Source organism: Liolophura sinensis, chromosome 5 (genome assembly GCF_032854445.1).
Source record: "Liolophura sinensis isolate JHLJ2023 chromosome 5, CUHK_Ljap_v2, whole genome shotgun sequence".
Lineage (NCBI taxonomy): Eukaryota > Metazoa > Mollusca > Polyplacophora > Chitonida > Chitonidae > Liolophura > Liolophura sinensis.
The window spans coordinates 15,644,765-15,667,253 of record NC_088299.1 but is presented as its reverse complement, the minus strand read 5'-3'; the positions used below and the strand labels follow the sequence as shown (position 1 = coordinate 15,667,253).

General features: G+C 40.0%; 2 protein-coding genes across 2 annotated transcripts in view; both read left to right on the top strand.

The window, feature by feature from the left end:
• Positions 1 to 18,730, top strand: part of LOC135465493 (zinc finger matrin-type protein 3-like) — a 31,866-nt gene extending 13,136 nt beyond the window's left edge. Inside the window, exon 3 of the mRNA XM_064742732.1 lies at positions 18,453 to 18,730. Coding sequence (XP_064598802.1) covers positions 18,453 to 18,730 — 278 coding nt within the window. The remainder of the gene's footprint in view (positions 1 to 18,452) is intronic.
• LOC135465844 (uncharacterized) overlaps positions 1 to 19,663 on the top strand; it is a 63,554-nt gene extending 43,891 nt beyond the window's left edge. The window contains exon 5 of the mRNA XM_064743207.1: positions 18,453 to 19,663. The gene's annotated coding sequence lies outside the window, so the exon portion shown is untranslated. The remainder of the gene's footprint in view (positions 1 to 18,452) is intronic.
• Positions 19,664 to 22,489: the final 2,826 nt, after the last annotated feature.

Sequence of the window (22,489 nt, the reverse complement as noted above, 5' to 3'; positions counted from 1 at the left end):
AGGCAAGAGGATGTTTAATGACATTCCTGGGGGTACTTTGCAGAATGTTCGCATTCATCAACTCAGGTCCAAGTGCTGAAATTTGTTTATCTTTGTTTGGGAAAAGTGCCCCCTAGAGTGTATCTTAAAGTAAAGCATAAGAAGATTTGCTCATCCTTTGACAAACCTATAATTGACTTCAACTTTACGGAGATAAATGTTGATTTGACAATTCTAGAACTGATGGAAGGTTGTAAATAGCTTTATTTAATGTTGTCAAGAAAAAGGTAAAACTGGAAAGTAATTTGGATAGCTTGTGTGTGGCCTTTTATTTTGATTCTTACCCAAAAAAATGTGAATAATCATCAAATCTTGTGTAAAATTGCTTATTAGAAACTGTTTTTTTGAAGAGGGCAAAGGATAATTAATTCTTGCTATATTTTGTGTCCAGTATTGTGTACTGAGGCTATCCTGGAATTCTGTTATCAGGGCCCTGTCCTTTAAGTGTATATCTGGTCTATAGATTTGTGAAACGACTGATTCGGTTGCTATCTGTATTTATATTATATCCTCAAATCGAATCTTTTCTATGGAGTGCACTTCTTACAACATTACTGTTTATTCTAACAGCTCCCACCGTCTTTTCAAGTTAAAGTATGACCTAAGTCTAGTGGTATGATTGAGTTAATTGAAACAGAGAGCCCGAAGTGTATTTAATCCTTCCTTCGGACAACCCTGCCCTCTGAAGCAGCAATGCTCGTCCAATTCTAGTCATGACCAGAACTGAAGGCAACGGGCAAAGATCCGATTTCCAATTTCCTGTCTTGCTGGGGATATCCACTGGGAAGGTTGATTTCGTTGGCTGAAGACAGTATCGTAAGCTGTAGATGCTTGCGGAAAACATGCACCATCCCAGCCTTAAAGGTGTAGAGATCAGGATAGCCCCTTGTAGCTTCAAAATTAAAACACGGCCGTAGCAATAATGTGGAGGATTTAAGCATTTCCGGGCCAGCAGGTTTTCGACTCACCTTTGGCAGAAAGGAGCTCTTAAAGTGAATTCTCCGCGGTCTTTTCTGTCAGTCACGTAAGTAATCGTGGCAGGCCCAGACGCAGACATAGCTGCTGCTTCGATTTCTTCTCCTTCCCACTTGACTGTGAATCGGTCATCTGCCGTTTATCCTTGCAGAGTGTCGGAATCACGACCCTAATTACTAGGGGGATTATGCCACAGAATCTCACAAATTACATTTGCTTAAATGCCGCTCAGTTTGAATATAGGGGTTCTATGCTTGAACAAGACAACATATCTGCGGCCAGAAGAAGTGATTAGGTTGACCACCAGGAGCCTCAGTCTCAGACATCTTATTTGATTACAGCAAATATAATAGAGCAGTTCTCGAGCCATTCCTTTAGTTTGGCAGCAATCTTTAGTCAGTATCAGTAAAGAAACAAAGCCAAACCAAATTTGTGTGTAGTCATGAAGTTGTCTACAACACTGGATTTATAAACAGTATTCGTCCATGCCCATGGGGAAGACCTGCCAATAAGGCACCAGATCTTTTTTCTGATCCTATACTGTAATATTGTACAGGAGAGTACTCCAATACTACCCCACCTCATGCTCGTGTAGTTTTTCCCCCCAATAAGGCAATGTTTATTATACCCAGTATTCTGAAGACCATGATATGAATAAAATTAATATGAATAGTCCAGGATCAATCCTTGATCGAGTCACACCTAAGACTTTAAAAGAGGAAGTTGTAACTTCCTCGCTTGGCGTTCAGCATGAAGGGGATAGTGCAACGACTGGTTGACCCGTATCAGTATAATGGCTCGGGCGGGGCGGCTTACTTGCCTTCGGGAAGTCGTTGTCTCAGTGAAGCAGCACTAAATAAAAGAGCGGTGGAAATCCGTCCTGCAACAAGGAGGCACATTACACGTACATGCACCCTAATGATTCCTTCGTCGTCATATGACTGAAAAATTGTTGAGTACGACGTTAAACCCCAAGCACTCACTCACTCACTCCTGAGTGTCGTAAATATGTAAATCTATATAACAAGTGTTCACTTTGTGGGATGGTATCGTATCAGGTGAATACTGCATCTGACCCAAACATTTGTCCAAAAAGTGAGTTTCTGCATATACAGGTCATCAAGCATAACTTTTGGTGCAGAAACGTATGTTTTTCTACGACGATATCATCTTATATTCCAAAAACCCTGAAAACACATTTCTTGAAGTTAAGAACTCACAAAATGGGGCAAATGGGTATAAGTAATAGTGGTATAAGTAACAAGTACTTTGTGTATGTCTTGAAGGCAAGTGAGCACCTGTAAACTTTATGTATTAAGACCATCTAAAAAAGTCTTTGAGAATTTCCTGTCCAAAGTTTTAAAGAACCAGGGCCACATGTACTCAAAGAGTGGAAGAACAAGCATCCTAACTGCCCTTGTCTAACCTGAAATGTTGTTTAATATAAAGCTATATACACATTGCTCTGTATGATTTACCTCGTGGTAAAAATAAAACATTCAGCTCTGTATTAAATAATTAAATAAGGACACCATTAAAAGAGAACACCACTTGTGATGTGTAATGATATATCTTCTTCAGTCCAGTGTTCTATGGACTGGATCCATTGTTTTCAAATAAATCAGCCTCAGGATTGGTCCCGAATGTTTGAAACCCTAATAAGTGCCTGCTCCCCTAATAAATGCCCACTCTTATAAAGCTGCTCTGTCAGCTACAAGCTGCTTTATTGCTTCTTGGTTGGCGTTTCAGTTTCATGCAAACCTGTCATATGTTGTACCCGTCATGGATATGTTTCCAGCGTCTTCGTGTCTAAGAGAGTTCCCTGTGAGATGGATGGCTGCGAATATTGGTCGACCCAATCAGTGATGAATGGAGGTTAAGTGATCTGTGCTCAGCGATGTAAAATACCTGAGGTGCAAAGGCATTTAATCCGATCAATGCAGATGACTGGCTGTTATAAAGGGAAGAAACACATTGAAAAACGTACCTGACATATCTTTGAATGGAAAGTATGTATACAGTATTGTCTGTTTAGCATAAGCACCATTGTGAAGGTCAAGTTGAGTGCAAATGGTCCTTATCTGGACGTTGTTGGATGTATGACAAGTACATTGTAACACATACATGTATGTAGAACTGCATTGTAGAGATGTGTTACATCCTTACAGAACTATTTTTAATATTCCTTTAACTTTAGCAGAAAGTTTATGTTCATACCAGAAGGAAGCTTTGTCAGAACAGTTTCAAGCATCTTCCCTCAAGCTGATAGGTTATAAGTCTCTGTACAGTAATGTCAGTCTGTCTTCCAGAAGTTTGTAATCTGCCTTCCACGATTGACAGACAGGGTGAAAAAGAAATTGCCAACAAAATTAACTGTACAAAGGGGGTCCAATTTGATGCGCTCCGGTCGGCAAGGGAGAAAATCCAATAACTGATCGCTATCCAAAATAATAGATGGTGCTGAAGGCACGATGTGACAGAGGGGGCCAGGCCTGCTAAATGTCTAAGTGAAGGGAGCAGCATTGAGGGACGCTGGGCTCCAGCTATCAGCCTCCATCGCTAAGATCGATCCGTTGGGCCATACATCAAACGGACAGGGCACACAGCTTCAGCAGACTTAGTAGGCACTTCTTTAATAGACGGGGCATTTCTGTGCCCAAAACTGTCAGATCCATGCGATATAGGTGTCGCAAGGCGACTCTGCTTCCCTGGCTTCTTCCACCAAAGTTGGCTGTTTATTCCGTCTCAACTTCGATAAAGCCCCTTTGAGTATTTATCGCTGCTATCCGTGCCAGGCCAATTGTTTCGTATTGGTCGATTTCATCACAGCCACTTTAATGGATTGTGGCCAATTCCACGACGATTGATTCTATGCGACTCTGACTGCTCACCTGTAAATAGCAATAGAGAAGGGTAGCAATAACTAAGCCAAAGTGCCCATCATTATTTTTTATTAAAGTCCCACTTTTTCATTCTGCGTTGTCATAAAACTTCATCTTTTGACAACTTTCAAAGGCCTTTTAAATTTGGCAGGAATAAATACCATGCCTTGGGCAATGTACATCTTGTTAATGCTAGAATTTCATATGGACAGTATCTAGTTAGTTTCTGGTGTGAGAAGTTAATAAAGTTCTTACTGTAAATAATATTGGTGGTTATTATTATATTCCTGACAAGACCAAGAAAATCGCTAGTTTTACTGATCTCTCACAATATAATTCTAAACTTCTAAACTTACTCAGTGAGAATTATGATAGTGTGTGCATATTGTGTAAGTTAAAAATTGTTAAAATGGTTAAAATTGAGCAGAAATAGCCATCATTTCATTGTAGCCTATGAGTATTGATGTTATTTCATGTACATGTAACATATATATATATATATAACATATATAGAATTTGCACATTCCCTGCATGTTCATGTAGCATATACCTGGGATTTGGGCTGAGAATTTGCACATTCCCTTCCCCCTCCCCCCCCTCCCCCCCACAATGTTCATGTAGCATATACGTGGGAAAGTGGATTAGGGCTGAGAATTTGCACATTCCCTTCCCTTAGGATTCTAACCCCCCCCCCCCCCCCCAACCCCCACTTCCACAGAAGAAAGGCCATTGATTTGACATATACCTTCGTTTTTGTATTAAATAATTTTGTATGTTTGCTTCTATTACATGCTGAACATAGTGCTTTCTTAATCTCTGCAGATGATGGCAAACATGTAAATATCAGTTGAAATGTGTGCTGTTAATTATCATTGTTGTTGACAAGGCATTTCTGGATTAAGCCATCTTAATCCCAGCAAATCCTGTAATCCATTTTAATGGACTTTAAAATAGTCCCCAAAGTTTGTCCCTTGACTTATTGTTGATTTTCATTCTCATTTTCCCGTAAAAGGGAAATTAATGTGTCCACACTCTGACCTCATTTGATATTCATTAAACTGTTACCAGCCTGCCATGTCGACCCCCAGAAGACACGCAGCTTTTTTGCCTCCAGTTTTTTTCATTGGAAACCTTTGTGAGAGCCTGAATGAAATTTGCCTTGTCGCGAGTCAGTGTTAATATTCGGCTTGCGTCAAATTGACGAGTGGTTATCTCGTCTTTGCGCCCTCTGATGACATTCGTCTCTGTCATCGTCACGGCAACCGAATGCAGCGACATGTCCCTGTGCTGTCGTCGCAGCATCTTTGTTAATGAAGTCCCTAAATTTATTGCCCCAATTTAAAGCACGTTAAGCATCCGGCCGTTGTCTTTTGAAAAACTACAATTTGAGAGGCCTGTGACTCTGGACAGAATTCTTCCCCATGTGCCTGCAGAGGTCAAGATAAGAGGTCAATCCCGTCCCTTGATTATAGCATGTTTGCATACCTAATCTTTCCTGGAAATAACAAGACGTTATTTTTGAGGAAATTATATCAAAATTGAATGATTATTATCGGAAAATTTGGTTAAATTTTAAGTTTGTTATGGAAGCAGATTGCATCGTGGAATGGAAGGTGATTATGATTTGGCACATCTGTGAATTGGTTCTGGCTGAGTGAGTGTCCTGTGGGTAAGGACAATTGATTATTGCCTATTAAAGTGGCATGGGGGTATAACCGGTTATTTGCATAGCACTTTTTTCTTCAAACCATAATTAGTCCCAAATTATTCTAACATGAATGTGTCTAAAATTTTTGAATGTTTTCACCTGTGCCAATTTTCTCTTTTTTTTGGAAAATGACTTGCACTCAATATAAAATCCCAGAGACAAATATGCCATATGACACCTTGTCTTTATAGGGGTTTAGGTAGGCATTTATAAATATAGCTTCTTTCAGAGCTAGATGTAGTTCACTCGACAAGCTTGCATAATTAAACCCTTCATCCAATTAAATGTGGTAGTTTTACCTGAGTTACATTTTTTACCTGCAGGGGTCAAGCTGTGGGCTCTCTCAGCGAACAACGTTTACCAAAATCTTGTGGACATGTTAGGGTTAAAAATGACCTGACTTTACACAGGGTGTTCCAGAAGTCGTGCACCATTCTGATTTTCATTTTTTTTTTCTCTCTTTCAGAGTAAATTATGGCTAATAAACTAACAGTACAAGAAAGAGTTGAATTGGTTTTTATGTTTGGAAGAGATGGGGCAACACACTGCTCTGTGGCTCAAGCATTCAACCTCGACCTGGATGGTATGCGACTTCTGGGACACCCTGTATAATTCTCACACTTCAAATTTGAGGTTAATTATAGTTCTCTTTAAATACAAATCTGGCCGAACTGTAGTTCTTTCAAACTGCAATTTGGTTCAGTTATAGCTTTGCCCATCCAAAATCTGATGTAGCTATAACTGGCACACTCCAAAATTGGTTCTAACTACATGAACCAAAGGCTAAGCCTGTACTAACTACAGTACTTCCACAGCTAACATGAGACACAAAGACAACATTAAAAGCATTCAGAAGGAATAGCGTGAGGAAGATGGAGGCAGTGTTCTGTAGGAATTAAGTCAAACCTCGGGAGACTGGCTCTCTCTTCAGTCTGAACAGAAGGCAAATATTTGGTTATATTGTCCACAGCAAGGAGAACCAGCCAGGATATACAGACTGAATTCAGGGTCGATCATGTCCAAGCACTTGCTGCCTTTCATCTTTAGGAACGTGATTTGTCCATGGAAAATCTGTGTTCAATAGTGGAGGTGTATGTTCTCCAGTTGTCTCTCCACACCAGTAGGGTTTGAGGATTTTGGTGAACTTTTCTTGTACAAAGACAGTCTGCCTGTTGGGCTGACTCATTAAACTGCTCTGTTCCCGACTGCCTTAGTTGCCAACTTGTACATGAAGGTAATGCTACCCTTTTAACAAATGGCAACAGTTTATTAGGGTATAGTGGGTTATGCTGATGGAAGTAATTTCCAAGGCAGTGAAGTTGATGTGGGCATTCCCTGGCCTGGCTTCTCTAACTGATTCAAGTCCCCTAACTAGACTGCCCTGACTGCTTCAAATACTTTGACCAGACTACCATAACTGCTTCATGTTTGTTGACCAGACAGCCCTGATTGCATAATGTTCCCTCACCAAACTACGCTAACTGCATCATGTTCCCTCATCAGACAGCCTTGACTGCTTCATGTTCCCTGACCAGTCAGCCCTGACTGCTTCGTGTTCCCTGATCAAACAGCCCTGACTGCTTCAGGCCTCCTGACCAGACAGCATTAGCTGCTTCAGGCCTCCTGACCAGACAGCCCTAACTGCTTCATGTTCCGTGACCAGACAGCCCTGACTGCTTCAGTCCTCCCGACCAGACAGCCCTAACTGCTTCAGGCCTCCTGACCAGGCAGCCCTGTCTGCTTCATGTTCCCTGACCAGACAGCCCTGACGGCTTCAGGCTTCCTGACCAGGCAGCTCTAACTGCTTCAGGCCTCCTGACCAGACAGCCCTGACGGCTTCAGGCCTCCTGACCAGACAGCTCTAACTGCTTCAGGCCTCCTGACCAGACAGCCCTGACTGCTTCATGTTCCCCGACCAGACAGCCCTGACTGCTTCAGGCTTCCTGACCAGACAGCCCTGACTGCTTCATGTTCCCTGACCAGACAGCCCTGACAGCTTCGGGCTTCCTGACCAGGCCGCTCTAACTGCTTCAGGCCTCCTGACCAGACAACCCTGACTGCTTCATGTTCCCTGACCAGACAGCCCTAACTGCTTCATGTTTCCTGACCAGACAGGCCTGACTGCTTCATGTTCCCTGACCAGACAGCCCTGACAGCTTCAGGCCTCCTGACCAGACAGCTCTAACTGCTTCAGGCCTCCTGACCAGACAGCCCTGACTGCTTCATGTTCCCCGACCAGACAGCCCTGACTGCTTCAGGCCTCCTGACCAGACGACCCTCCTGACCACACTACCATAACTGCTTCATGTTCCCTGATCAGACAGCCCTGACTGCTTCATGTTCCCTGACAAGACAGCCCCAACTAGTTCAAGTCTCCTGATCTGACAGCCCTGAATGCATCAGATCTCCTGACCAGACAGCTCTGACTGCCTCACATCCCTTGATCTGACAGCTCTGAATGCATCAGATCTCCTGACCAGACAGCTCTGACTGCCACACATCCCCTGATCTGACAGCCTTGAATGCATCAGATCTATTGACCAGACAGCTCTGACTGCCACACATCCCCTGATCTGACAGCCCTGACTGCTTCAGGCCTCCTGACCAGACAGCTCAGACTGCCACACATCCCCTGATCTGACAGCCTTGAATGCATCAGATCTCCTGACCAGACAGCTCTGACTGCCACACATCCCCTGATCTGACAGCCCTGACTGCTTCAGGCCTCCTGACCAGACAGCTCAGACTGCCACACATCCCCTGATCTGACAGCCCTGAATGCATCAGATCTCCTGACCAGACAGCTCTGACTGCCTCACATCCCCTGATCTGACAGCCCTGAATGCATCAGATCTCCTGACCATACAGTTCTGACTGCCTCACATCCCCTGATCGGACAGCCCTGAATGCATCAGATCTATTGACCAGACAGCTCAGACTGCCACACATCCCCTGATTTGACAGCCCTGACTGCTTCAGGCCTCCTGACCAGACAGCTCTGTCTGCCTCGCATCCCCTGATCTGACAGCCCTGAATGCATCAGATCTCCTGACCAGACAGGTCTCACTGCTTCACATACCCTCATCTGACATCCCTGAATGCATCAGATCTCCTGACCAGACAGCCCTGACTACTTTATGTTCCCTGACCAGACAGCCCTGACTGCCTCAGGTCTGCTTCAGGCTTCCTGATCAGACAGCCCTGACTGCTTCAGGCCTCCTGACCAGACAGCCCTGACTGCTTCAGGCCTCCTTACTGGACAGCCCTGACTGCTTCAGGCCCCCTGACCAGACGGCCCTGACTGCCTCGGGTCTACTGACTAGACAGCCTTGATTGCTTCATGTCCCCTGAACAGACAGTCCTAACTGCATTAAGTTCCCAGATCACAGACAGAGATCAGTGCTTTTTTTTAACTGCTACTGTTAATTGTTTGGTAGTTCCAAAACGAATCACCAATTTTGATTGTAATGTATACTGAGAATTGTTAGAAGCTAGTTGAAATTCTGGGAAAAGCTGAAATGTTCATTACTTAATAAGCTCACCTTCCAAATGTAAGCAAAGAGGTGCCTTTAGTTGGCTTTTTTTTTTACCTTATCTCTGGATGTGGATGTGGCACCATGTGCATGCCTTTCATCATGTATGCATTTCACCATGTGTATGCCTTTCATCATGTGTATGCATTTCATCATGTGTAAGCCTTTCATCATGTGTAAGCCTTTCATCATGTACCTTCAACTAAAAATATAGGGCTGATGAATAATCATCATATGCATGCATGCATTGTAAACTGTTGAAAAAAATCACCAAACCAATGAATTTTTTCACCTTGAAACTATCAGAACTTTAAGTTTGTATTGGATGACTAAGAGAGTGATTCTTTAATCTTTGTTGGCTAACCCACTTTTAAAGGAGGCCAGCACATCTTTGATCAACTACATCTGACAGCTACAAAAAAAATTGAGACTAACATTGGAATGTAAATGGTTCAGAAGAACAGCCCATCGACCTTTTGCAAATGTCTTGTGATCAGTTTTGAAGAGTTGAGGATGGTGCACATACTAGCCTTGGTCAACATTTGGCACACACTGGGATTTCCATAGTCAAACTCCAGGAAATCCTTAAAGCCAAAAAAGTGCATACACCAGAGAGTCACAACCATTGATCATGTCTTCACTGCTAAATGCTTTTTAGTTTGTTTCAGTTTTTGTGTGTCATGCAAGACAGAATGCTCCATCAGGACTTGGTATTTTCAGTTCAGTAGAGTTCTTTACAGACTACCACAACACAAGCCAAATGTTCATGTATTCAAGCAGTTTTAATGGATTCACTGCTAGTTTGTATCTGGGTTTTACTGAATTTTTTTGCTAAATATTTTGGAATTAATCATGCTTTCTGCAGAAAGTGTGGTATCAAGTTGAGCAACAGACATGTGTAATCCATAAATTTCTGACATGACTTTGACTGAGCAACAGTTTACGGGAAGAAATCAATTTTTGGCCAAAAAATTGACAAGGTCTAAATCAAGTATTATTTACCCTGAATTTTCTCTCCCTTTCGGGATGGGGAGGGTGATGAGCAAGGCATGTGTTACAGATTATTCTGTACATACTATGTATTATATATTGTTCAATCACACAAACTCATCAAGTCTGCTGTAAACGTCAAGTTATTTTTGATGCATCAAAAGAGGGTTTTATGTTCTCCACTGCATATGGAACTATATTTAAATTAGCTTAGCTTAATTTCAAGGACTGTAACATCGACTTGTGCACTGGTTTCTTAAAAAGTAAAACTGAAACAAGTTGTAATTGGGATTCATGTGTTCCCTTGTTTTGAGTGTTTTTTATCATGATAGGCAGCTGGGGGCAAATACAGGATGCATGGATGCTACTATCTAGTGTCCCTCATCCTTCTCCTGACAATGTCCTGTTTCATTGGGTTAATGGTTTAAGCAGGTGTGATACCTTGATGTCAAAGAAGGAATGAACATTTATAACCAGCATGTTGACCTTATATTTGTACCAGTACTGAATATGATGGGTTAAATTTGTGTTCTTGATTGGCAGCTTTGAAAAGTTCTAGTACTTTGCCTGAATCAGCCAGCAACTCCCATGATTTTGTTTATTTCAGAACTTCATTTGCATATCTGCATGAATTTCAGCATTTCGGAGAAGTTTGAATTTTCATCATGCTGCTTCTCTCATGGATGAAATGATGAAATGAATCAGGATTTAGTTGCCATGGTTACTTTGTGGACAGGCTTTTCCTTTGAAATGCTGATTTTTATTTGAAGGTTTATGTAGTTGAAGAAATTGTCTTTTTTTTTCCTGGTTGACAGAACCATTTATTGTGGCACATGACAGACAATGAATTCCTGCCATGGCTGGTTACTATCATTGGTCACCCACTTGCTGTGGCGTTTGTAATCTAACAAAACAATCTGTCATTTTACCTTTGACAGATTCTCAGGGGGAGACAAACTGGAAAGCTGTTTCAAAAACCTGTCTGTTAGGGATGTGGTAATTAATTGAAATTTACAGACATCCCCTTAGTCACTGTGGTAGAGGGTAAAACAAAAGGTCAGATGTTCTAATGATGTCATCATGGTGCCCTGGGGTGACATTTCCAAGCAAGCACAGTTGTTCTTGGGTCATTTTTTTTAAGCATCTCGCCAAATAAGTACAGTTTAGAATGATGTTTCACACCCTCCGTGTGGTTGGTTAAGTCTCAGTAAGTCACTTCACACTGTGGTAAACAATTTAGAGCCTTTTAAGTGGTTAGTGATTAAGAGATTATCCTGAATTAACAGCTCAGTTCACAGTAATGAGCATGTAAACATTACAGCTGGCATGGCTTAAGATGGTTGTCTGTAGAAGTAATGACACCGCAGTTGTAGTGGTTATGACCCGGCTTGGTCAGTGGTACTGTTGCAGTTCAGATGGTTCATGTGAACTTCTGTTAAGGTGGTTATTGACCATTATCTTTGTGACATCCATGGCAGTTGTAGTGGTTATGATCCAGCTTGGTCAGTGGTACTGTTGCAGTTCAGGTGGTTCATGTGAACTTCTGTTAAGGTGGTTATTGACCATTATCTTTGTGACATCCATGGCAGTTGTAGTGGTTATGACCCGGCTTGGTCAGTGGTACTGTTGCAGTTCAGATGGTTCATGTGAACTTCTGTTAAGGTGGTTATTGACCATTATCTTTGTGACATCCATGGCAGTTGTAGTGGTTATGACCCGGCTTGGTCAGTGGTACTGTTGCAGTTCAGATGGTTCATGTGAACTTCTGTTAAGGTGGTTATTGACCATTATCTTTGTGACATCCATGGCAGTTGTAGTGGTTATGATCCAGCTTGGTCAGTGGTACTGTTGCAGTTCAGGTGGTTCATGTGAACTTCTGTTAAGGTGGTTATTGACCATTATCTTTGTGACATCCATGGCACCAATTATATGTTTTGTTCTCTGGGATCTTGAATGATTGTAAAAGTGAGTTGCTCTTCTTTCAGCTTGAAGAATTTAACACTGTCTTGCTTTTTTCTGACTTTGAATCTTTCAAAAGCATGTGTTTCTTTATAGAAAACATGTGTCACGGCAACTGTACTCAAGAATAAAATAAGATGAATTGTCAAAATCAGAAAATAAATTTATAAAAATGAATTCAATTTTCTGTGTTTTCTATCTAAATGTATCAAATTACTTTGGCTACCTAATGACTGACTCTTACTCTCAAAATATTCATTAAGGATTTTCTTCCTAAAGTTGGGAATGATAAGTAGGGCCTAACCATCTCGTATGTTCAGTTAAAATATGAATGGGGACAAAAACAGCGCTAGGAACAGTGTAGTCCTGAGATAGTACAATATGAGGTGAAATCAGATGTGATCAATTCTCCTAAAAGCAGTAGGCTTGGTGACAGTTTATGAGTCATTGTCGGAATTGCAACTGGATTTAACCCTAAAGTCTCACAAACTGGACATTTTTTTTTGCCGAGACCCTCCTCTACCTCCTGTCCATTTGCCCAGGAATCCATTCTGATTAAGGAGCTTTCTCTCGAGTGTTTAACTGCAATAACTTGCGCAGAGTTTCTCACTCCTTGCTATCTAGCTCATCCAAGAAGGATTAACAAAGTTCTTGCCCCAACACCCTCTGTATTAAGTGGCATTATGCTGGCATCGGACCTGACCACCCTTGCCACTCCAAACTGAGCTTGAGTCTGAACTTCTGAATGACTGTATGAGTCAGTGGCCTGACCTCTTCCTCTCTACAGGCCCCAATACAACAACACAGCTCTGAGACATCTTGAATCATTCCGTCACACACACACATACTTGTAGAACAATTCACTGCTCTTTGCAGTTTACTTTTGCTGCTGTTTGAAAATTGATGTATTAAAGATATGCTTTGCACATGTAAATGTATATGTACAATGGAATTACAGTGAGAGGCACTGTATAAAGTCTTATGATCTTTTTTGATGTAGGTGTTTTAATACAGCACATACAAGTATTTGAATATCCAACTTCCCAATCAGAATATTGTAAATCAACATGCAGCTTTTAGTTATTTTTTGGTGTTATTCTTGATGTTTGATCACAACATGTATTGCAATAATTTAGTTTCTTTCTAATTTTTTTTATAAGTCATTGGATTTATGTCTGGATATTTGGAATATTTGAAATTTATGGTATACATGTACATATATTCATTTACTATAAAGTAAGTCCTTGTACACAGATATATTGATTTACATGTAACCAGTAAACTTGCATTATAAATCATGTTGTATTTTTGTGTTAATGGCCAAAAATAAACCATGAAGCTTTGGCAAGTTATAGTTACCAACTTCTCCATATGTGACATGTCATATTGGTGAATACTACCAGTCTCCTTCAAACTGCATGTAGGACTACACGAAACAGCATTGTCAACTACATAGGCTTTTGTTACTAAGACTGCTAGAATAACGCAGATAGGGGAATCTTGAAAATTCCTTGTCCAAGAATGGTCCAATTTGTTGGAGACAGAAATATAATTTCCGTGCTAAGCAATTGAGGGACTATCTATTAAAATAAACTTAGTTTTAAGTATACCTGAATATCTTGTCAGGTGTATATAGAGCGGTTCTAATTGTTACGCACTCTGCTCTGTGGAGTAACAAATATCATGAGTGTAAATTCACACTGATAATTTTTAAAAGGCTGTATCGTGTCAGGTGTCTTTTACCATCATGACTTTGCATTGTTTTCTGAAAATGAGATGTTTGCTGCAGAATTCTACTGCAACATTAGAGTTTCTTCCCAAATGTCAAAGAGTTATGTCAAGTGGATTGTGGAGGAAGGATAATAGAGAACAGATGGCAGGAAACGGACATTATATACCAGGCAATAAACACTCTTTGCTAAACCAGCAAAATATTGACATATCTGTCAGATACCATTCCCTGCCGACAAGCCAGAACACAAGAGGTAGACACTTATTAGAGGCTATGTGTCTCACAAATGTAAGATTCTTTAGTGATTGAAGTCTGCAGAAATGCTTGTTCATTTATTTACAGAAAGCTTTCTGTTGGTGTACTTATAAGTTACCAAAGACTGTTTGGCTTATTTGTGTAGGAGTTCTGAGAGCTACTGTTACATGTAGATGTTACAGTGGCAACTATGAAACCAGTTCCTCAAGCGTGCATCAAGCACCCACACACAAACAGTTTAGGGTTTCCCTTCGAACATCCACTCATTCAAGCCGCTATAGTTTGAAAAATGGCAGATGACTGACCTTTTGGACTGGGTTACTTCCTCTTGTTGTTTACCTGATGGGAGATCTTCACTTTGAAATGTAAGACAAGGTACTGCATTGTAATTGTGTGGCCTGCCATGTAACTTCAGTTCTACCATGCAGATAGTTGAGAATTAGAAATACTTTGTAATACATTATCAATAGAAGGAAAAATTGTTTTTGGTTTATTAGACGTATAATTGGCTCTCAATCTATGATTCTGTTTATATGTGGGAAAATGGCATTGTGGGAGTATTTGCGCTGCCTCATTTGCATGTTATCTCATCGTGCGGACAGTTTAGACCAGTGACAAATTTCGCCTTATGATTCTTTTTTGGAAACTATAGGCCCAGGAGTCACTTTGTAGTTTAGGCCACACCAAGTCAGCTATATGTTTTACATGCAGAATGAATCTTTTTTCAAAGTCAGAGGCTGGTATAACAATAAAAGTGAAAAATCATCTAATTTGTGAGAAACTTTGGACTGTCCCTGCAGTTCTTTCTGTTACAGACATATTTACATTGTACTTGATTGGAAACCTTTAAAAAAGGACATTCAGTAAAAAAATTATTAAGGTTGGACAAAGTAACAGGCAGATATTCAGTTTTTCTTTAATTCCATTCTTCAGGAGATTATTGGTGTCAGCTTGCTCATGAAACACACTGGTTTTTAAAAAAACTCAAAAATTTTTTAAAATTGTGGTTCAGTTCACTGTTAAAAACTATTGACCAATTGTTATTTTTGTGAAAGAGGAAGAGAGCTGAAGTGGGAAAATGAAACTTTTCTTACAGCCCATTCTCAGTATAATGTACAAGTTTGTTTGTAGAAAACTTATTTGAATAGAAATAGTATAAGAAAAACTTGAGAACATAGATGAAGGAGTACTTGTACATATGTACACGTACATGAAGTTACAGCTAGAGGAGTAATGTCAGTCTGTTCTTTTTATTGGCTAGGTGTTGCTTCTAAAGAAGAACTTTAGTGTTGGAAATATTCCAGTGGCGGAATGTTGGAGTCTAAAATAGTTCCCGGTCTTTTGATTCGGAGTAATGTGTTCTGAACCAGAAGAGCAGATAAGATTGCCTTTATAGATAACGCATTATCGCTGGCCATTTTTTCCTGTGGTACAAAGATATTGTAAGGAAAACATCAATAAAATTGGAAAGAAATTGTATTTTTATGCAGTTGATTATTTTTTACAGCCCATCTGTGTCTTGGTGAAGTAGGACCCTGTTCTTTTTCTTTTGTTTTGCATCTGTCTTATCAATCCTTAATGCGACAGTTTTATTGAGCGGTTTCTCTTTGACCTACCAGTCACTGAGACACCAGCCATTCAGCTCTATTTCTGCCTGATAAGGCAGTGCCGCTTTCATTTAATTGTCTCCCTTTAATAGACCTCTCTTTTGAAGCATTGGGTGGAAAGTATCAATTGCTGGAGCCTTCTCTAGCCTTTGAATTACTGCTGTGGGTATAGGCTGTGAATCAATAGGCTAATGACTGGGAGGATGGAGATGAGAAACATGGCATGGAAGACTTAGCATAAACAGTAACACTGGGGAGCAAACCTGGACAAGGTAAACATGGTACCTAAAATCAAAATAGTTCAGTACAAAGTAACACCCCCCCAACTATACATTCATGTATACATACTGTTAATGACCCCCAAAAACCCTTACCAAGGTGCACTGAAAGTTGTCCTATGATATAGGAAGAGGTTTAAGAATTAGGGTATGTGTTTATTTGGTATGTAAAAACTTGCTTGATTCTGATGAGCTGTTGTTTTCCATTGAATAACTAATTAAAATGAATCTGCTCTCAAATTTTATCAAAATGTGACAAAATTTGGAGCTGTTATTTTACAGAAAACAACAGCCAGTCATCTGGTTACAGGAGATTCATGGTTTTTGGTGGTGGTGTGCATCATATGCGCAGAATACCCACATCAGGTCAAACCCTGCCTATCCCACATTAAGTTTTCAACACTTTTTTCAGTTCCGTTTAGAACTTTACAAAAGTGTTTAATGATGATTATTATTTTTTGTGAAGTTGAATTTTTTGGGATTAAGCCCATTTGGCTTTGTCAACCCCTGGGAACTGATGGACAGTACTATACTTTCAGCATACTTGTAATGTCCAAGCACCTGAATACTGTACCTGTAAGTTTTCATCATTGCCACCTCCAAACTGATGACGCTTCATTCTGACATGGCAGCTTCTGGAGCTTATTCCACAAAGCCATGTCTAACTTAAGTCAAAATTTAAATTCTTTCCAAAACGTTTTTGGTACTGAATGTTGAAATTTGGATACATTTGGCTTAAGATAACACTGATGAGATGCACAAAGTTTTACTTTATAACACCGTAAAAAAAAAAGCTTTAAAATGGTATTTCCAATTTTGACTGAAGTCAGAAATGTCTTTGTGGAATTGGTTCCAGAACCATGGATGTGTCCATGTAGCTTGTTTATGTGGGGTTGTGCTGAAAGCCATAATGATGAATCTTCCCTCCCCCCCCCTCCTCCTTTACACAACCCCTTTCTGGTTGTCATGGTCATGGGATCAGTCCACCAGACACTATGACTGACCATTCTCCCCTTCATCTTCATCAGGATTAACTAGAGTGATACTCGCTCTGTCCAGCACTCGCCAACAGGCACTGGGTATCCGGGACAAAATTTGATTGTCTGTGTCAAAATTTGACAGTATTGATGTGAAAGGTGTAAGAGGGAACTCGATGTCTAGACATTGTCGGGTGTGAGTTAGAGCCGTAAAACATGTCTGCTTGGCAGACAAATGTGTGGAGCTGGTTCGTTAGTTAGGGTCTCCCCCCCACAGGGTTTTAAACATTCATACATACTGTATCTATAATTCTAAGAGCGTACATTATTAGTGCTTTGGTACAGAGACAGCACACGTTCTCAGGTGACCATCATGGTATGGACACAGTTCACAGTCCCAAGTGACCATCAAGTTAACCACTATTATAGAGCTGGTGGCATTTGTAAGCATGCATGCTTAACAGGGTTAATCCATCCAAACTGTGACTCCAGGTAATATGTTCTCTGATTTAACAAAGTTTACCAGATTCTTAAAACAAATTTTGTCATTTGAGGAGACATTGCAAGAATAAAGTTGAAATTTCATTTTGAAAATCCTTCCGATGTATAAATTTAAGTTTGTGTTTTTTCTCTCACTATGGAATTTGAGTTACCTTCAGGAGAAATTTCCCAAGTTTTGGAGCATATTCCTCAGAGTGCATGCTTCGCTCTGTACTTTTCATTTTACATCACTGCCACTACTAGCAAATTTTGTGCAGAAATCTTCAACAACCCCGAGTTCACTCGGGTCAGGAAGTGATGTCAGAAAACACAAACACTCTGTCTCAACCTTTGTCTTTATGTATACTTGATACACGTGTATTCTCTGTATCTAAAGTATGCACAACATGATTTTAACACTCACCTGAAACAATTTTATTGGTGAATACTGATTATAGGTCCAGGTTTAAACAAACCCAGGCTTGAAGCTTCTGTCTTGTGAACATGTTATTAGAAGGTATCGAGGACCTGTGAGTAACTTGAAAAACTCACACAAATATGAGGTCAGTTTTTCGTTGTTGTTGAATCATCTGATTTACATATCCTGTGTAGCCAATGGACATAAAGGCTGCAGTACTTCAGCAAAATGAAGGGATCCAAGAGATACAAGATCCATTGCAACGGAGGTCATTTTATTTATTACTCGCTTCATTGTGATAATGGAATTGCTGCAATGCATAACTTAAATACCACGTGGGGTCTCCGTGGCCGAGGTGTTAGCAGTTACCCAGGAGCCTCCCACCAATGCGGTTGCTTTGAGTTAAGTCCAGCTCATGATGGCTACATGTACCTCTCTGGCCCTAAGTGGGAAGGTCTACCAGCAGTCTGTGGTTGATCATGGGTTTACCTCGGGCTCTGATCGGTTTCCTTCCTACATAGTGTTGGTCACCAACATATAAGTGAAATATTTTTTGGTACGGCCTAAAGCACAAGTCAAATAAATAAATACCATGTTTGTTTTTGTTGTTTTGTTTTAGGTGAGGGCAACAGCTTACCAGCAGGTATAAGGTACGACTCTCCTGGAGCTGATTATCAGCAAGGAACTACAGATTCCAACTGGTACCAACCCAGCCCAGCCAAAAAGTCGCGCAGAGATTTTTCAAACTACCGCACACCAAGTGGCAAGTATTACTGCTCAACCTGTAATGTTACGCTTAATGCCGAGGGCCAGTTTGCTCAGCACATTGACAGCAAAAGACACAAGTCCTCCAGCTCTCTGCAGCGCAATTACTTAGAATCCGCCGATTTTACATAAATGATGGTGTGTTCGGATATATAGTTGTCAAAGTTTTAACAACGCTCGTCTCTGAAATGCAGTTATTGTACATACATATTTATGTATGTAAATACATAAATATACATCGCTAACATTTGTATTCTAGCTAAGTGTAATACACAGTGCCGACTTGCTTTCGTAATTAGTGAGAAGACCTACAGCACAAAGTGCTACAAATTACGCAGAGCTTCGTAATGTGATTACAGGTGTTCTGACATCTTTTTGGTAACCTAATTGTCTTATTGAGCTAGGACACTAAAATTGATTGATTGATTGATATATCATGTGTTCCATCGTAGTGTTTGTTAGTGTTTACATGTATGTGACGATGTGTATGATGTGTAAGGCGCTCCTCGTTAATACAGTGGTTAGCTGATAGCTTGTTTAATATTTGTGTTATGTTTTTGTAGTGATTTATTGCAATTTAATCACTGTTATGTGTGTCAGCGGAAATAGTTAATTTTATCATGCTTTGCCTTTGCTCTTAAAAATAAGCAACAGAATTGAGTATAATTTTAAAGATCAACCCATTCACTTGATATAAAGGCACCCGGTCTTGTACTAAGTATTACCTGTCTATTCCGTCTGTCAAGATAATTGTACTGTATATGTGTGCTTTTTGGTATGAGTTGGATAAGTATGTAATATTTTCATGGAAAAAGCTTGTTAAAATGTGTTTTATTTTTTTTTTTGTTTGTTTTCTTTTAGTTTTGTTTGGTCCTTTTTTTGATTGTGGACAGAAACTAACTTTAGGGCTATGTAAACGTTGAAGTTTTATTTGAATGGGTTGGTGTGTGGGTGTACAGAATGTATCATACAATGTATTATAATATAGACTCTGCCAAAATAAGTACAGTATTCATTAAATAACATGGCGGATTCATTTCAGACTCCCATTGGGGTACTCTTCTAAATTGAAGATCTAAATAGGATGAAAATATTACTTCATACATGTATCTGTGGAAGATCTGTGGATGGGTTTTCCTGAGCTCTGTATGGTTTCCTCCCAACATAATGCTGGCCAACTTGTCTTGAGTATGGAGTAAAATTCCAATTAAATAAATGAACTTGAGTATTACTGAAGAGGTGTAAATAACCTTACAGTCTGACTGAATAGCCCTGCTAGATTTACCACAAAGTGTCATGAATTCAGGTACATAATTGAGCCATGTGACTCATTTACATATACAATTTGTAAGCAGTTGAAGTGAAATCTACATAGGAACAACAATAACAGTTCATCCAACATGGAGTACTTTAGGACTGTCATGTATTAATTAACTTTAGGTGATGTTAATACATATATAAACTGTCACTTATGAACTGAAAGAATAACAGCACTAGTTTTTACTAAAAGAGCCAGATTTGAGATGAACGAGTATTGAAATGGTTCATTGTTCACAGAATTAATTAAGCCTCATAACATCTTGGGACTTTTTGAGCTGGTCTGAGTTTTATAGGCTTGAATAGAATCTGAATGATGAGATGACCTAAATGTACTTCAACCTGTCAGTTGAAGTCTGTAAGACACTGCAAAGTGAGTGAAAAACCAGCAGTCACTGTGTGACAGATGACGGGTGAGGAGAGGAAATATATTGTGAGGAATGTGATCCTGAGAATATGAGGAGACTTCGTGGGACACTTTGACAGCTAGGAGGATGTCAGTAAACAACCTCGGTGACATGCAGTGCTGGAAAAATGAAGATATTTTGATTTCTTGACAGTTAAGCTAGATCATAGATGTGCTTAAAGTAGGACATGGGCCACATACACGGGCCACATACATGGGCCACATACCTGGGCCATGTACATGGGCCACGTACATGGGCCATATACATGGGCCACGTACATGGGCCACATATACGGGCCACATACATGGGCCACATACACAGGCCACATACATGGGCCACATGCATGGGCCACATACATGGGCCACATACATGGGCCACATAATGCCTGCTTATCTGTACAACACCTTTGATGTACATACAGCTGTATAGGCCTGCTCTAAGGCTATTGAACATCGGCTTATTGTTACCTTTCAGTCACTTTTGTTGTGTAATCTTGTAATCAGTGTAAAAATCTGTATGTGGGAAGGTCTGTCAGCCACCTGTGGGTGGTCGTGGGTTTCCCCAGTCTCTGCCTGGTTTCCTCTCATCATAATGCTGGGCGTCATCATTATATAACTGAAGTATTCTTTACGGTGTAAAACACCAGTCAAATAAGAAAAAGTAAATAAAAAAAATAAATACAAACTTCGGATCAGTACCACTCTGTCACTACCCTACTGAAGAAAGATACATATCTTTACAGGGTCGCTGTGAGCTCAAGTCCAGCTCGTGCTGGCTTCCTCTCAGGTCGTAAGTGGGAAGGTCTGCCACCAACCTGCGGATGGTCGTGGGTTCCCCCTGGGCTCTGCCCGGTTTCCACCCATCATAATGCTGGCCGCCGTCCTATAAGTGAAATATTCTTGAGTACGGCGTAAAACACCAATCAAAAAAAAAAAGAAACATATCTTAACCACCAACTCTTTTATTTAAGTTTTGGTTTTCTGGCAGACAAAAAGTACATTGAAGATACTGGTATATAACAGTAAGTGAGTCAGGAAGTCATGATAGTCGGCTGTCATATAACTAGTTATAATAACATGGGACTTTGTCAGTTTTCAAGTCAGTTGCTGTATTTTTTATTGTCAGTTTTTGCTGATATAAGGAAACTTCATTTAGCCTTAAAATGCCGATCAGATAAATATTTAACTGAATCGTGAAGATCATTTAATTTTCACCGTTGACCTAAATACAGAATTTAGTCATTTTTACATTCTAAAAATCAGTATTAAAGAAAAACGTTAAATGTAACTGATACAGTGCAAAAGTGGTTTTCATCGTGGATTTGTTTTAAACTATTAACATATTGACGTGTTTTTTTGGAGATTATGAAAATCATAATAAAAGTAAGCATCAAGAAAACAAGTGTATTGTATCGGGCCTATGGAAAGATATTTGTCCAAGTGTAAAGCTGCGAATGTTTTCAAAACAACTTACTTTATGATTTGTCAGGACTTTCTGATGAAATACTGCGATAATGTGACATTTTACGGCCTGGGTCCTCAGTCTCTGGTGATTTGTACATTTGTTTTCGCTCAAGTATATGACTTGTGAGCTTTTAAAGCTATGAGTATACACGTAAATAGCATGTACACCGGGCACGTGTACATGTTATGCCATTATCCAAGAAGAGGAGCCAACTGCACAAAGTAATTTTTGGCTGAGGACAAAATTTCGAAATTGAATACATTGAATAGTAAAGATAATAAATAAATAATAATAAAGATAAAGAAGGTTCAAATTGTGAACCATTCGTCTTGCCACAACGCTTACTATTTGCTGCCATTTGTACTCAAAGAATCCAGTAACATACAAGTGTTCATATAAAATTTTAAAATTGGATTTTCGCGGATGTCAAAACTGACTTTGTGGAATTGACCCTAGGATGTTAAAATAACTTACATGTATTTCCATTTGTGGTATATTTATGTGAGAACCTTATTTTAATGTCATACGTGCGTCTAACACTCTTTAATACCAGACTCTGTGAGAAAGACATGAAAGAGAAATACCATCCTCTGACAGGTAAAACCCTTGTAGTGAGCGTTCAGGGTTCGTGTACTTTTAATTGGAGGAATGCTCTGTCAGCCTATGGTGGTCTGTGTATTAGGGTATATCTGTTTTAAGATAT